The following is a 13784-nucleotide window of genomic DNA, read 5'->3' as shown; positions in this document are numbered from 1 at the left end:
AGAGTCTATACATAAGGTGACTGCTGTTTCTTTGCCTGAAAAAGCTGTAAATTTTACAAAGATCGGTGGTTTAAAAAATAAAAAGCTTAAGAAAGCGAAAGTGATCTAAGCTTTTTAAGATGGCGCTGCTCCGTGTTGAAAGGCTGACACAACAGGACATTCCAGACAGAAGATATATGGGGGGGGGGCAGGACGATTAAAACTCACACAGGAGAAAGAATATATGTGAACTCTCGTTTGATACTTATTTCAGCAGCTGTGAAAAAATCGGATGAAAGAAGAAAATATTTTAGTGACTGGTGGGGAATGATCGGGATTATTTTGGATTTTGAGAGAAGATTTGGACTTTAGAAAAAGACGGCAGTAGATGGGTGCGAGGAATCCCCAAATTTTTGAAGCATGGGAACTCCAGAAAATATTATATGATTTGGCATAATATTCGGTTTAATTGATATGTATTTGTATAATTTGAAATAATGAATGTGATATAATCGTGTTTTAATTGGAAAATTAATAAAAATAGATTATATAAAAAAGAAAGAACAGGATGTAGTACTAGATGGGGCATTGGCCTGTTCCAGAAGGACTCTTCTTATGCTTGAATAGAGGATATAATTGCACTTGTTCAACTATCTATTTTATATACAGTATGCTCTACACCAGGCATCCCCAAACCTTGGCCCTCCAGATGTTTTGGACTACAATTCCCATCTTCCCCGACCACTGGTCCTGTTAGCTAGGGATCATCATGAGAATTGTAGGCCAAAACATCTGGAGGGCCGCAGTTTGGGGATGCCTACTCTACACTATACTACAGAGACAGGCAAGCTTTTTTTTCCTGACAAGGGCTGCATTCCCTTGAGGGACAGCAGTGAGGGACCACATATACCAATGAGCAAAACATGGGTAGGGACTGAGCAAAAGGTGGGCAAGGCCACTCTTCTTCTTCTTCTTCTTCTTCTTCTTCTTCTTCTTCTTCTTCTTCTTCTTCTTCTTCTTCTTCTTCTTTTCTTCTCTTCTTCTTCTTCTTCTTCCTATTATTATTATTATTATTATTATTATTATTATTATTATTATTATTATTATTATCTGACTGGGTTGCCCCAGCCACTCTGGGCAGTTTCCAGTGAAATATAAAAACTCAATAAAACATCAAACATTACATGTCAAACCAAGAAGCCCTCTGCCTGGTTCCCTGTAACTCCACTTCTCACAATGAGGGAACCGCCAGAAGGCCCTCAGAGCTGGACCTCAGTGTCTTGGCTTAACGATGGGGGTGGAGGCGCTCCTTCAGGTATACAAGACTGAGTCTGTTTAGGGCTTTAAATGTCAGCACCAACATTTTTGTTTTCTGTCACTTCTTTTTCTCTCTTTCTGCAGCCCCTTTCTCTATTTGCCGCCACTCTAATCCTTGTCTCCCCTCATCTTCCAATCTGCATGAAACTGATTCACCCATCCCTAGCTGCAAAACCAGATCCAGCTATATACTGTGTTTCAATAAACCGGAGGCTGCCAGTCTCCCCCACCCTAAGCAATCAATCACTATTATGTGAGGATCTGTCCAAGAAATCAAAACAGAGATCATGCAAGTTTGGGAGAGTTTACCAATCAATTTGGGCAAGGCCATGCTTGCTGCTATAACACTGTCCATGTTTGTGGCAGAAATTGTGCCTACATTTCACAATTCAAGGGTTTCCAGTATCACATGGGGTACAGCTAGGAGCAGGGTAGTTGCTATGTATTCAGGAATGCATTGAAACTTTTCAGATTTTTCAGGAGTGGATTGGTAGGGACCTGTCTATCAGCCTATTCTCTGCACCTGCAATTATTTTTTAGTATGCATGCTTTCTGAATTATTAGGTCTATGGCAGCCTCTTGTACATCTTGTAATACAAAATAATTTAGGGGGGGTGAAAGCTATGCAAGCCACTGAGCCCCCTCCACACCAAGTTGCAGGATTATGATACTTGTCTCTATCTTGCATAGATCATGGAGACTGCCTGCTATGATTTTAGCAGGTGTTTTCAGGGTTTCCCCTAAGTGAACAATGTCCTCATTTGTAAGGCTTGGCCATGCTAGTATGTAGTGTTTTAGTGCAGTGCATATTTCAGAATATGACAAAAGCATGGCATATTATAAGGGCTCCCAATGTGCAAATGAGTAGGATAACCTTGTCAATTTCTGCTCTTTTGGTTTTATTAGACATTGGAACTTGACTCCGTATTTATAAAACCTCTTCTATTGCTGATCTGGAATAATCATGGCTGCTGTGAACACTTTCCTTCTGTTAATGAAAATGTACATTCAGGGGCAAAAACAGTAGAAATGAAAGGATTGGGGAGTGCTAAAATAAGCATAGTGATTGTCTAGCATAGTCTTTCTGTTCTCTCTCTTGTTCTGCTGACCTCCTTTCAAAATTGATTTTTCAGACTCTTTATGAAAACCTTTCTTTTTCTCCTAACCCCCACCCCACCTCCATTTCTGCAAAACTCTTCTTTGAAATTCAGAGAATTGGTGCAGCTTTCTGTGGTTTAAGTCAGGTGAGCTATTTAATCTTGAATCAAGATGCTCACTAGACAACCACACTTAAAAACAATGCAGAGGCAGGGTGGCCCTACCATGAAATATGATGGGGCAGTTGCCTCTGGTGGCAGGTGCTGTGAGGTGGAGAGAACAGCATTATGGATGTGGAGGATAGAGCGGAGTGTTCCATGTTGCCTCTGTCCCTCTGATCTTACCTGCTGGGTGGAGGACATTTTCCATTCCCCCAAATGCCCACTGCAGAGTTTAAGAAAAGCTAGGTAGCATCTAGAGCAGGGCTGGGCAACCTTTGGCCTTCTACACATTGCTGAATTACAAATTCCTGACCATGGCCACGATAGGTGGGATTGATGGGAGTTGGAGTGCAACAGCATCTGATGGGCACCAGGTTCCCCAGTCCTGATCTAAAGGTTCACTTCCTTTGGAGTAACTTTCTGTTGGACAAAGGGAACTGCTGGATACAACTCCTTACTCTGCTTCTGAAGTCTGAACATTCCACTCTACTCCAGCCACCAGAAGCTGTTTTTTTCTTTCTTTCTGAAACGCTTGCTTGACACACTCCTCAGTTCCATCTCAGCGAGTGTTTCAGATTCGTATCATTTATGCTTGGTGGCCTTGGGATGACTGACATGTTCTATTTCATTTAAGAAAGGAAATAGAAAGGCTTTTTTTTTAAGCAACGGAGTATGTGCTTTGAATTTTGTAGCTGAACAAAGAAAACAAGACTCTGAAAAGAATCAGCATGTTGTACATGGCAAAACTGGGGCCAGATATAATCACTGAAGAAATAAACATTGATGATGAAGAATCGTCCACAGATACGGAAGGTAGTCCAGGGGCATGTGACTCGGTGCTTTGCCAGCAGATGATAAAAGGTGGGTGCTTGCTTCTGAATTAGGGTGGGGTGCCTTTTCAAAAAGCGAGCATGAATCAAGTTGAGTTGTACTGTAATGAGCAAATGTTTGTCTAGTTGTATAAGAGATTTTAGATGCAGCTAATGGGCTTCCAGTAGGATTTGAAACCAACCAATAGGGCCTGCACAGAGATGAAATTTTCATCATTAATGGGCTATTATTGTCCGAAGCTGGCTTTTACTGAGTCAGCCACTGATCCATTTATTATTAATTAATTAATTAATTGCAAGTATTTTGTGTTTTTATACTGTAAACCACCCTGTGATCTTTGGATGAAGGGTTGTATAATAATATATAATAATACTCTGGCAGCAGCTTTTTGGGATTTCAGACAGGAATCTTTTGCAGCCATACCTGAACACGCCAGGGATTGAACCTATGACCTCTTGCATTCAAAGCATGGACTATACCATTGAGAACTGCAACCCTTTCTAAGGGATGCCTGGTTTCTAAGGCAGGCTGAGAGATGCATTGTGCACTGCAGAACTGAACTCAAAACAGTTGAGAGCCTGCTGCATCAGGCCAATGGCCAATTAGTTTAGCATCCTGTTCTCACAGAGGCCAGCCAGATGCCTGTGGGAACCCTGCAAGCAGGATCCGGGCACAAGAGCCCTCGCCCCTCCTGTGGTTCCCAGCAACTGGTATTCAGAAGCATTACTGCCTCTGAATTTCTGGCTTTTCAGACTACGATGTCTCTGCAATGAAAATCCAAGTAAGACAAAGGACCAGACAAGGCAAACTTGTAATGGTATCTGCATGTAAGGCACCTGCCTTCTTAATAATTTAAGAACCTATTGATGACCGATTCTTCAGCTTTTCCTGCCGGTGTCTGTCTTTGTGTGCTTAATTGTGTGTGTTTTTGTCTCAAATGAAAAATGAACTCCCACCACCGCTCTTGAAAATGTAGATCTGCGGGATCAAATTATATCTCTTCAGGAGGAAAAGAAGGCCTTAGCCATTGAGCTGGAAAACCTGAGGAGCAAATTAGTAGAAGAAATTGTGGATGTAAGTATTGTGTCAGGAAAGCAGAGAGTTGGTGAATGCGATGTTGACTTTTTGTGCCTGGTTTTTGGTTTATGACTGTCCACTGTGAAGTTAATTGGATAATCCCACAGGTTCCTCAGAACTGTTAACTGCTCTCTCTTTTTTTAAAGGGTGGGAGGCTTTCCATTGTCCACTTCCCCTCTCAAATATCTATTTTCCTTTCGATGAATCATTATCTGTTGGATCCTAGAAAAAGGAATGTGGTAAACAATTTGTATCAGCATCTGAATGTTTGTGCACTCAGATGGATTGCCCTGATATTACAAAGTAACCAAACTCCAGTGCAGTCCCATACTAGGGCTGAACATGGGGGCTTTTAAGGTAGTTTTTTGGGGGAGGGGTAACCTCTCCCAACCAGCTTTTTCTCCAGTGTCAGGATTTTGGAGCTTTGTATCACAACCATCAGCTGGTCTCCAAAATCCGTAAGAGGAGATGAAGGCAGAAAGTATGACTCAAAAGCACTCCTAACTTCACCAAAGTGGAGATCAGCAACCCCCTCATTGCTGTTTGATGCTATTGTATTACCCTGTACATATCTGCAGCCAGAGAGAGACTTAGCTGTGTGTCTATTAGACTCCTGCCCCCTCCATCTCCCACAAGCGATCTTGCTAGCTAAGATTCCACATCCTTGTATGCAAGGGCTTTAAAATCTCCTTGCTGTGCATGAAGTACTTATTGCTACTTCTCAGCTCGTGGTTATTATTCAGTAAAGCACTTTAAGGTATTCTAGCTGTTTCTGTGCAGCTTTGGTTGGTATGCTGAGCAAACATATTAAAAAGTAAATTCCTTTGAAACCAAGGAGTGTGTCAGAGTAACTTAAGATTGCTCGGTTAGCTAGAAAAATTATGGACAAAAAAGGCTTGTCACTTCTTACAGGCACATCAGCAAGAGCAGAAAAGAACATGGGAGAACTCTGAACAGGCCAATACCTAATGAAATACCAGTGTTAGCATATTGGTTGAGTTACAGCCAAATCTCATACCATGTGCTGTAAATAATTAAGTGTTTTTGTTTTCCTGATGATCTATGTTAGGTTTTATGCTCAGTCAGTAGAGCATGAGACTCTTAATCTCAGGGTTGTGGGTTCAAGCTCCATGTTGGGCAAAATATTTCCTGTATTGTAGGGGGTTGAGCTAGATGACCCCTGTGGTGCCTTCCAACATTTCAGTTCTATGATTCTATGTCTCCCCCTACTTCACAGGTAAATAAAGTCAAGGAAGAAAATGCAGTTTTGACATCCGAAGTTCAGAAGCAGCAGAAGGTGTTGGAAAAATGTAACCGAAGTACGTACGTTTGCTTCATAGTCATCTTCTCCTCCAGTTTGCTTTCTCAACACTGCCATTTGGAGAGCCTTGTTACTGCAGTTCCTCTCCTATATAGAATACAGCAAGGCCCAAATCAGAAAACATATCTAGTTTTGTGTACTCTTTTTTAAAATCTTCCTGGTTTTATTTGAATATTATTTATAATTGTTGTATATTCTTTTTATGTACATTGCTTAGGATTTTATAAAAAGTAATTAGTTTATAAATTATTGTAAGTAAATAAAATAAAAGCCAGAATCAGGGGAGCAAGGCTGATCCAACAGACTCTTCTTACGTTCTTACCTATAGAACAGGTTTCTCCATTACTAAACATTATCAATACATAGCTCCCAGCCCCACAATTTGATTGTAAAACACTGGTTCATGAAGTTGGGGCCAAGCCTGCTGGCTAAAATTACCCAGAATGTGCACAGATATTGTGCAGGCTCTTTTGTATTGTTCTGCCCACACAGCTCAACCGGGACTTGAAAGTAGTAACAATCAACTCTTCAAAATCTCTTAATGATTGCTCACAAGCCCTGATTTTGCAACATACTTCAGCTCTAAGAGTCAGTTTTCAGAATAATTGCATAGAATTTCAAAATCTATATACTCAGTAAATCCACTGTGTGCTTGGAAGCACTTCCTCGCCAGAGCCAAAACAGTCAAAGCACCATGAAAAGGCCCTTTGCAATATGAATTAGAAACTGCCAAGAGACAACCAATTTTCAACTTGCATTTCATAAGGAAAGATGCGACAGTGAGGAAGATTTAAAAGAGATTTGCTGGGCACGGCCAGAATTTTGCACCTGATCTGCACTGCCAGAATATTGCAAACCAAGAATCAGGCCTAGCTGCAAAACTCAGTCCTAATGACCTGCAGTGAGCCACAGCTGGAACTGGTTAGGACGCCCTCTCCTTATTGTCTCACTGCCTTTTTGCCCCTCCCCATCTACCTTCCAATAAGCAGCAGTGATGCAACCAATCAGGTGAGCGAGGCCAGCCCACAATGCTGTTTTAGATTTTGTTTAGATTGGGCTTAGATTGTTTATATCTGCCTTGGGTGAAAGGCAGATTATAAATACTTCTAATAAATAACGACAACACATCTTTGTTTTTGGAAAAAGACAAGACATGTTTCCTTCCCCCCAGTGAAGCTATTTGCACAGAAGACAGTCTTCCACCCCACTGCACTACAGTTCTGGGATTATTTATCCACCAATGCAGTATTGCAGCAAAAGCTTTTATGGTTGCATGCAACCATAAATCTTGTGTAATCTTGTTTCATGGCATAATACAACATGTCATTTTGAAGTTTATATATTTGATGCACTTTGTATATGAACTGCAATGGGTTGCTGCTGGTGGTCACTTTTATTTTGCTTCCTAATTTGTTGTTCATCTTTGTGTGTTGTTATGTGTTGTGGTGTGTTTGGATTTGTTTTGTCTTTTTTGTGCTTTAAATAGTGTCTGTACTGGCAGTAGAAGAATATGAAGAGCTGCAAGTAAACTTTGAATTGGAGAAAGATCTGCGGCAGAGAGCAGAATCCTTTGCACAGGAGGTATGTAAGCCAACAGAATCTACAAATCAAATCAGTTTTTGAAACATGGATTTTTAAAAATGACCTAAGTAAGGAATGAAGGTTATATATGCCACATACGTTAAATATGTGCAGTACGCAAACAGTCTAGAATAAGGTGTGGGGAGGGATGTATTCATAAGTAAGCGAAAGCCAAGACGTAATGGCCCATCAGTTGGGGGAAATTTTATTATTATTTTCTGTTCTTTGCAATAGTAGTCAATATTTTACAGAATATTTTTTAATGTAAAAAAACAACATCAAAATCAGTTAATACCATTTGTATGTGTATGTCCAGTCAATCTGTCAAGGTTCATATATATGCCACAACTGTAATAAGACTAGTGTTTGTAGATTGTATGTCTACCCAGTTGTATGAAGTTTGCCATGTGGCTTATCAGCATTGAATGTGGCTTATCTCTCTGTAAAATTGGGGCTCCATGTGGTATATACTATTTCTATATGCCCTCTGGGTTGTGGGTTGGGGTCCTAATCTGTAAAATGCACTCAGCTTTTGTTTCAGGGAGGGGCCATAGCTCTGTGGTAGAGCACATAGCTTACATGCAGAAGGTCTCAGGTTTGATTCTGCATGTGGGGTTGGTGAAAACCCTGAGGAGGTGCTGCCAGTCAGTGAAGACAGTACTAAACTAGATGAACCCAATGGCCTGTCTCAGTTTGAGGCATGGCTCAGTTTGAGGCAGCTTCCTATGTTTCTTTGGAAGTTTGTTTCCATATTAATTAGGTACATGTCCATCAAAAGAATGCTACCTAGGAAAATTAAGAGCTTACAGTAAATCAAGAAATGTGTACATGTCAAAAATTCCTATCAAGTTTAAGTTCATTCAATGAGAACCTTAATTCCAGAAGACCTTTTGTAGATACAGTGGTACCTCGGTCTATGAACAGTCCTGTTAACGAACTATTTGGGCAACGGACTCTGCAAAACCGCAAGTAGGTGTTCTGGCTAACGTACTTTGCCTTGGAAGCCGAACAGAAGCTGAACAGTGGAAGGGCACCGGCGGCGGGAGGCCTCAGTAGGGAAAGCGCACCTCGGTTTAAGAACACTTTGGTTTAAGAACAGACTTCCAGAACGAATTAAGTTTGTAGACTGAGGTACCACTGTATTGAAAGCCAGCCTTATCAGCCCATACTTGATGGTTTCTCACTGGTTGATCCACCTCAGAGGCACTAAATTATGTCCTTGTTTTATCCTGCTGAAAGGTTTAGTTTCTACCTTACCAAACCAGGTGCATTCAGTTATGTGTGGCTCTATCATATTGCATTGCTCAGGAACTAATTCTGGCAGGGTGAGTGTTTTGTATACTGAAGTGTGTTGCAAAACCACTTTTTAATGTTGAATTGAATGACACTATCAGATTAGATTTAAAACACAGATATGTCCCATAAAGGTATGGAGGTGGGCTTGAGAATATGTGGGTGATATCTGGCAGTGGCGGAGCTAACTGATCGGGCCCCTGGGGCGGGGCCTTCAAGGAGTCTGCCTGAGCTGAGGGGGAGGTGGCGGGCAGACCGTTAGGGGCAGCGTGGAGCCTGTGCGCACCCAAGCCACTTTTTCACTCCCAGGAGAGACACGTGGCTCGAGCACGCTGCAGGCTCTGTGGTGAGTGCTGCCTGGCATTTTGTCACCCCCCTCAGTGGCGACACCTGGCGCGGACCGCCCCTACTGCACCACCTTCCTCTGCCCTTGATATCTGGTGCAGCCTGACACTGAGGGTGTATGTGGGTTGGGAGCTAGGAAAGTTCCATTGACCTGCCTATCATTTTGCTCAATTTTACTGCCTATGTGTCAGTAATAAAGGTTCCATACACAATCTAATATGTGCATAATACAGTTGTTTTTAAAGTGCAATGCCTTTACTTATCTTGGTTACTTAGGATGCCCTTGTCATTGTGCAACACTTGGCAGACATTGTATTTAAAATCCAGTATTGAAAATTTGCATACAAAAAGGTCAAATGCTGTTATCTGCTTCCCCACCCCGCAACAGTAGAGGAAAACATTTATAATTTCCGACAGCCATGACCTCCTTGTATAAGAATGTTGCTCCTCTCATGAGATTGTATGCTGTTGATTCAGAGATATCAATGGGCTTTTTTAGTGACGAGCTCCACAATAACTCTCATTTAGATGCATTAATGGCCTTTGGGTTATTTTGTAATAACTCTTCCATTAATATGTGACGTGTCTCTAAATGGATTGAAAAACCTGCACTTATGAAAAGATTCTTATGTATAGCCTAGTTTGCAAAGGGCGGGAGCGAGGGGACCTGCTATATAACTATAATTAATGTAACACCCCATAGCTTCAGTTGTCATATACAGGAATTGGGTGAGGTCAGGGGACAAATACATTAGCCTTAGAATCTGAAACCTGTCACCTGCAGAGTATAGTGCCAAGGAATTCCATTGTAAAGGAATCTAATATTTGTCATACTATGGGGCCAATCATATGGCAAGATGGGTTGAGAAGCTTAGAATGCAGTTGATCTCCTGCTCAATCAGCTGATTTTAGTCTCAGATGGCATTAAGTCCCCAATTGTGACTCAGCCGAAAATACATCGGTGTAACTTGCTCATTCTGGCTTAGCCAGGTAAGCCACAGCTGCCTGACTTGAGGGCCAGTGTAAGTTCCCAAAAAGGGGTGTTATTGGGGGCGGGACCAGAAAAGAGGAACTTAGGCTGCACCCTAAGCCCGTTCAGCTTGGTCACATGACCTAGTGACCTGGCATTCAACATTGTTCTTTCTGTGTTTATTTCTTTCACTACATTTTCCACATGGACTAGTTTCAGTGTAGGTCCTTGCTATGGAACTGTGATCAGCACTATCCATCATGACAGTGTTGAAACACCTGTTAGGTTGAAGGGCGTAAGCCAATAAATGCCAAAATCTACCACTCAGCCATATTTTACCTCATTTGCAAACAGGTGAGTGACAAAGTTAAGGTGTAGAGAGCACTGATCATATTTCAATAGATTTGGAAATCTACTCAGTTCAAGTGGTGCATGGGCTGTTTGTAAATCAAGCAAGTGTCCAGATAATCTGATTTCGTTTTTGTCTAATGACATGTTAATAAGTTATATAAGGGATAGTAAGAATCTATCAGCCAACATGCTGTGGTTATTTACTGTGCTGGTAAACAAACATCATGGAATTTGGACAAGAAATAATGCAGCATTCTATTTCTAATACAGTAATACTAAAACACATTTCTGCTTTTGCTGCACTACAAATGAATTTCTTAGTCATTTTAAAATAATTACTTTACTTTTTTTCCTCCTTAAACAGAAGATCCTACCTCATGCTGAAATAGGCAATATTGCCTTTCATATTTTATTTTATTTTAAAATCCCTCACCTTCTGATACCAGACACATCTGTTGTTCATTAAGAAGCAGTTTTAATGAAGTAGGAAAGCGACTTCAGCATAAGGAACAAAAGGAAATTGTTATGCATTTTGTTATGAGTGCTCAAATAGAGAGACACCATCTTTTAAATGTAAAAGATTAATTTGAAATAATATTTCAGTACAGCACAAGTTCCAAATAATCTGAACTTCATTTATCTATACCTGATCACCCAAACGTCCTTCACATACTCCTGTGCAGACGTCTAGATATTATTATTAGTTATTTTCCAGATACGTTGGATAATTGAAACTCAAGTCTATTGTATTCAAATCTTATTTGATTTCTTTTCCTAGTACATTTACATTTCAAAACTCTAATCTATATCTGGTATATTTACATATATCTGGTATATTTACTATATATCCTAGTATATTTACATTTCAAAACTCTAAATCTGGATAAAGATAGTATCTTGGCTAGGAATAAGCATGAACATTTAGGATGAGTGGAATTTCCCTACCTCTCTTTTGCTGTTATTACTGGGCTTGTCTCTCCCATGCATTTTGTTTTATTAGATTTCTAATTTTATATGGATAATTTCTAATAAATTTCAGAAATTGTTTATACTTGGGGGCCCGTGCTGCCCGAAACGGCAGCGTGGGGCTTGCGTCCGCCAGGTGGACTCTGTGGGCAGCTCGCTGCACCGCCCCCCTGGGCGGATCGCTGCACTACCCCCGTGGGCAAATCTCTGCGGCGTCCCCGTGGGCAGCTCACCCTCCCCCGCCGCTCCGGGTGCCGGAGCATCTAGCTAAGCCCCTGACTAGTCTGTGCCCAGAAACAAGTCATTCTACAAAAAAGAAATGGGGCAGTGTTTGGGGGTGGGTGACAGATCTGAAATCAGACAATCCATAAAGATTCCTATGAGGAATAAAGGTAAAGGGACCCCTGACCATTAGGTCCAGTCGTGACCGACTCTGGGGTTGCGCGCTCATCTCGAATTATTGGCCGAGGGAGCCGGCGCTTCTTTTCCAGCTTTTCCACCATTGTAAAATAATGCCTTTTTCCTTTGGAGCGACTTTAATAGAAGACTAAGCAGACTTTAGGGTACAGTCCAGTCATTTGCTCTTAGCATTGACCTGCTGAGATCCTGAATGTTTCCTAGATAGAGGAGGTGGCAAGTTTCTGGTGTGTGCCTGTAGATTTTCCTGATGCCTGCTCCATCTGGATGCTAGATAACCAATTTCCCATATACCCGGGTTTGAATAAATGCTGGGCAAATGATCTAATTTGCATTTTGATCATGTTTGGTAGATGTTTATTGAACAAAAAACACTGAAGCGGCAAAGTCAGCTTCTCCTGCAAAATGCTGGCCCCGACGAACAGCTTTTGAAAGCTTTGGATGAAAATGCCAAGCTGAATCAAATACTGGAGGAAGAGAGGCTGCAACACCAGCAAAAGGTAAGTACTGTACTTTTCAGTGACTGTGGTGTGCTTTGTTTCTGCCATCTGTCTTCCCAAACTGAAGAATATATAGTAAGCAGAAGTAGCTCGCTGAGTGGGACAGAGCTTTGGGCCACTGTTGCTTAATGGGAGGGAGAAGGGGAGAGGTAAGGCAGTGGGGAGTTCAGTGCAGTACAAACACACCAACTAAGTCAGGCATCCCCAAACTTGGCCCTCCAGATGTTTTGGGACTTCAACTCCCATCATCCCCAGCTAACAGGACCAGTGGTCAGGGATGATGGGAACTGTAGTCTCAAATCATCTGGAGGGCCGAATTTGGGGATGCCTGAACTAAGGCAATCCTGCACCCCTGATAGTGTGTTTGCACCATGCTTCCCTCTCCCCATCTCCTCTGTTTCTTCCTCCCAGTAAGCAACAGGCAACAGTGATCCACCTTCCAGGAAGCTAGGGTAGTGGCTCTGACCCGCCTTGCAAGCCACTTCTCATTGTAAGTTATCAAGTTGGTTTAATTTAGTTTAGGTTATCATATTGACATATCACTTCACATATCCAGAGGGGTCCTGAAGCAATTTACAATAATAAAATTAGAAATGCATTAAAAAGCCAATAAAACATTACAAATATGAAATACTAAAAGTGGTCGTCCAACTAAAAAGTTGTCTAAACCAGCCTGAAATATCCATCCCCTTCTGCACATTGTTAGTGAGATTCTGGACTGCACAGTGAAGCTTAACAGCATCCCAAATAATTGGGGGGAGGTTCTGACCATCCTCCCAAAGTGGGTGCTGAAGAGGCTAAGCCAGAGGAGCAACACAGCCAGCCGTTCTGGGGCTGGAAGACCGGGACTGTGATTCCTGCAATGCAGGGGGTTGGACTAGATGACGTTTGGGTCCCTTCCAAATCTACAATTCTGTGATTCTTTGGCTTAATGAGAATGCCTGGATCTCCAGAGAGGAGCTTATAATTGTTTTGTAAACTCCCTGGTCCTTTTTTCTTTTTTTGCTGCTGCTACACTACCATTTGTACTGTAATTTCAAGTCATGGGTCCAAGTGCTTTTATTTGCTTTCCCCAGGGAAATCCATTTTTTCCTGCTGACTCAGAACAATCCACAAAAAGCTCAACTGACGTTTGTTCTGATTTAGCAGTAAACAGCGGGTTCTCCCAAAGAAAGTGGCTGCTAAAAAGAAGAAGAAAGTCTTGGACCTGTGACTTGAAATCATGGGACAAGTATGGATGGAGCATAAGTCAAAGGTTTTCCTTAGTATGTCATCCAAAACCCAGAGTCATAGTTAAGCTCTCTCCAGACTAATCAGGTGCTGTAAGTAAGATCAATTTTTGATGCAGGTTGGCGCAGTGCAGTAGTAAAAAGAACTGGGCCATGAGCTCTTCTCCAGAAGTCCCACATGCTCAGACACTTGTCTAAGGCAGAGATTGGCTTAGCATAACAAGTAAAGCAGGCCACTGAGACACCACACTGTGGCCTTTAAAAGGAGGAGGTAGTTTCTGGGTATCTCTTCAAATAAACAGAAAGTATGTTCCCTTGTCTTTTAAGTCCTGATGAAAGAAAGCAGGC

At 41.7% G+C, this 13784-nt stretch overlaps 1 protein-coding gene across 1 annotated transcript in view; it reads left to right on the top strand.

Annotated features, from left to right (window-relative positions):
- Positions 1-13784, top strand: part of SHTN1 (shootin 1) — a 69880-nt gene that overhangs the window by 27570 nt on the left and 28526 nt on the right. Inside the window, exons 5-9 of the mRNA XM_035137737.2 lie at positions 3248-3416; positions 4363-4460; positions 5701-5782; positions 7271-7365; positions 12061-12207. Of these exons, the coding sequence (XP_034993628.1) occupies positions 3248-3416; positions 4363-4460; positions 5701-5782; positions 7271-7365; positions 12061-12207 (591 nt within the window). The remainder of the gene's footprint in view (positions 1-3247; positions 3417-4362; positions 4461-5700; positions 5783-7270; positions 7366-12060; positions 12208-13784) is intronic.

The sequence above is a fragment of the Zootoca vivipara genome, chromosome 5 (genome assembly GCF_963506605.1).
Source record: "Zootoca vivipara chromosome 5, rZooViv1.1, whole genome shotgun sequence".
NCBI classification, from domain to species: Eukaryota; Metazoa; Chordata; class Lepidosauria; order Squamata; family Lacertidae; genus Zootoca; species Zootoca vivipara.
Note: the sequence above shows the minus strand (reverse complement) of the source record. Positions and strands in the feature narration are given on the sequence as shown.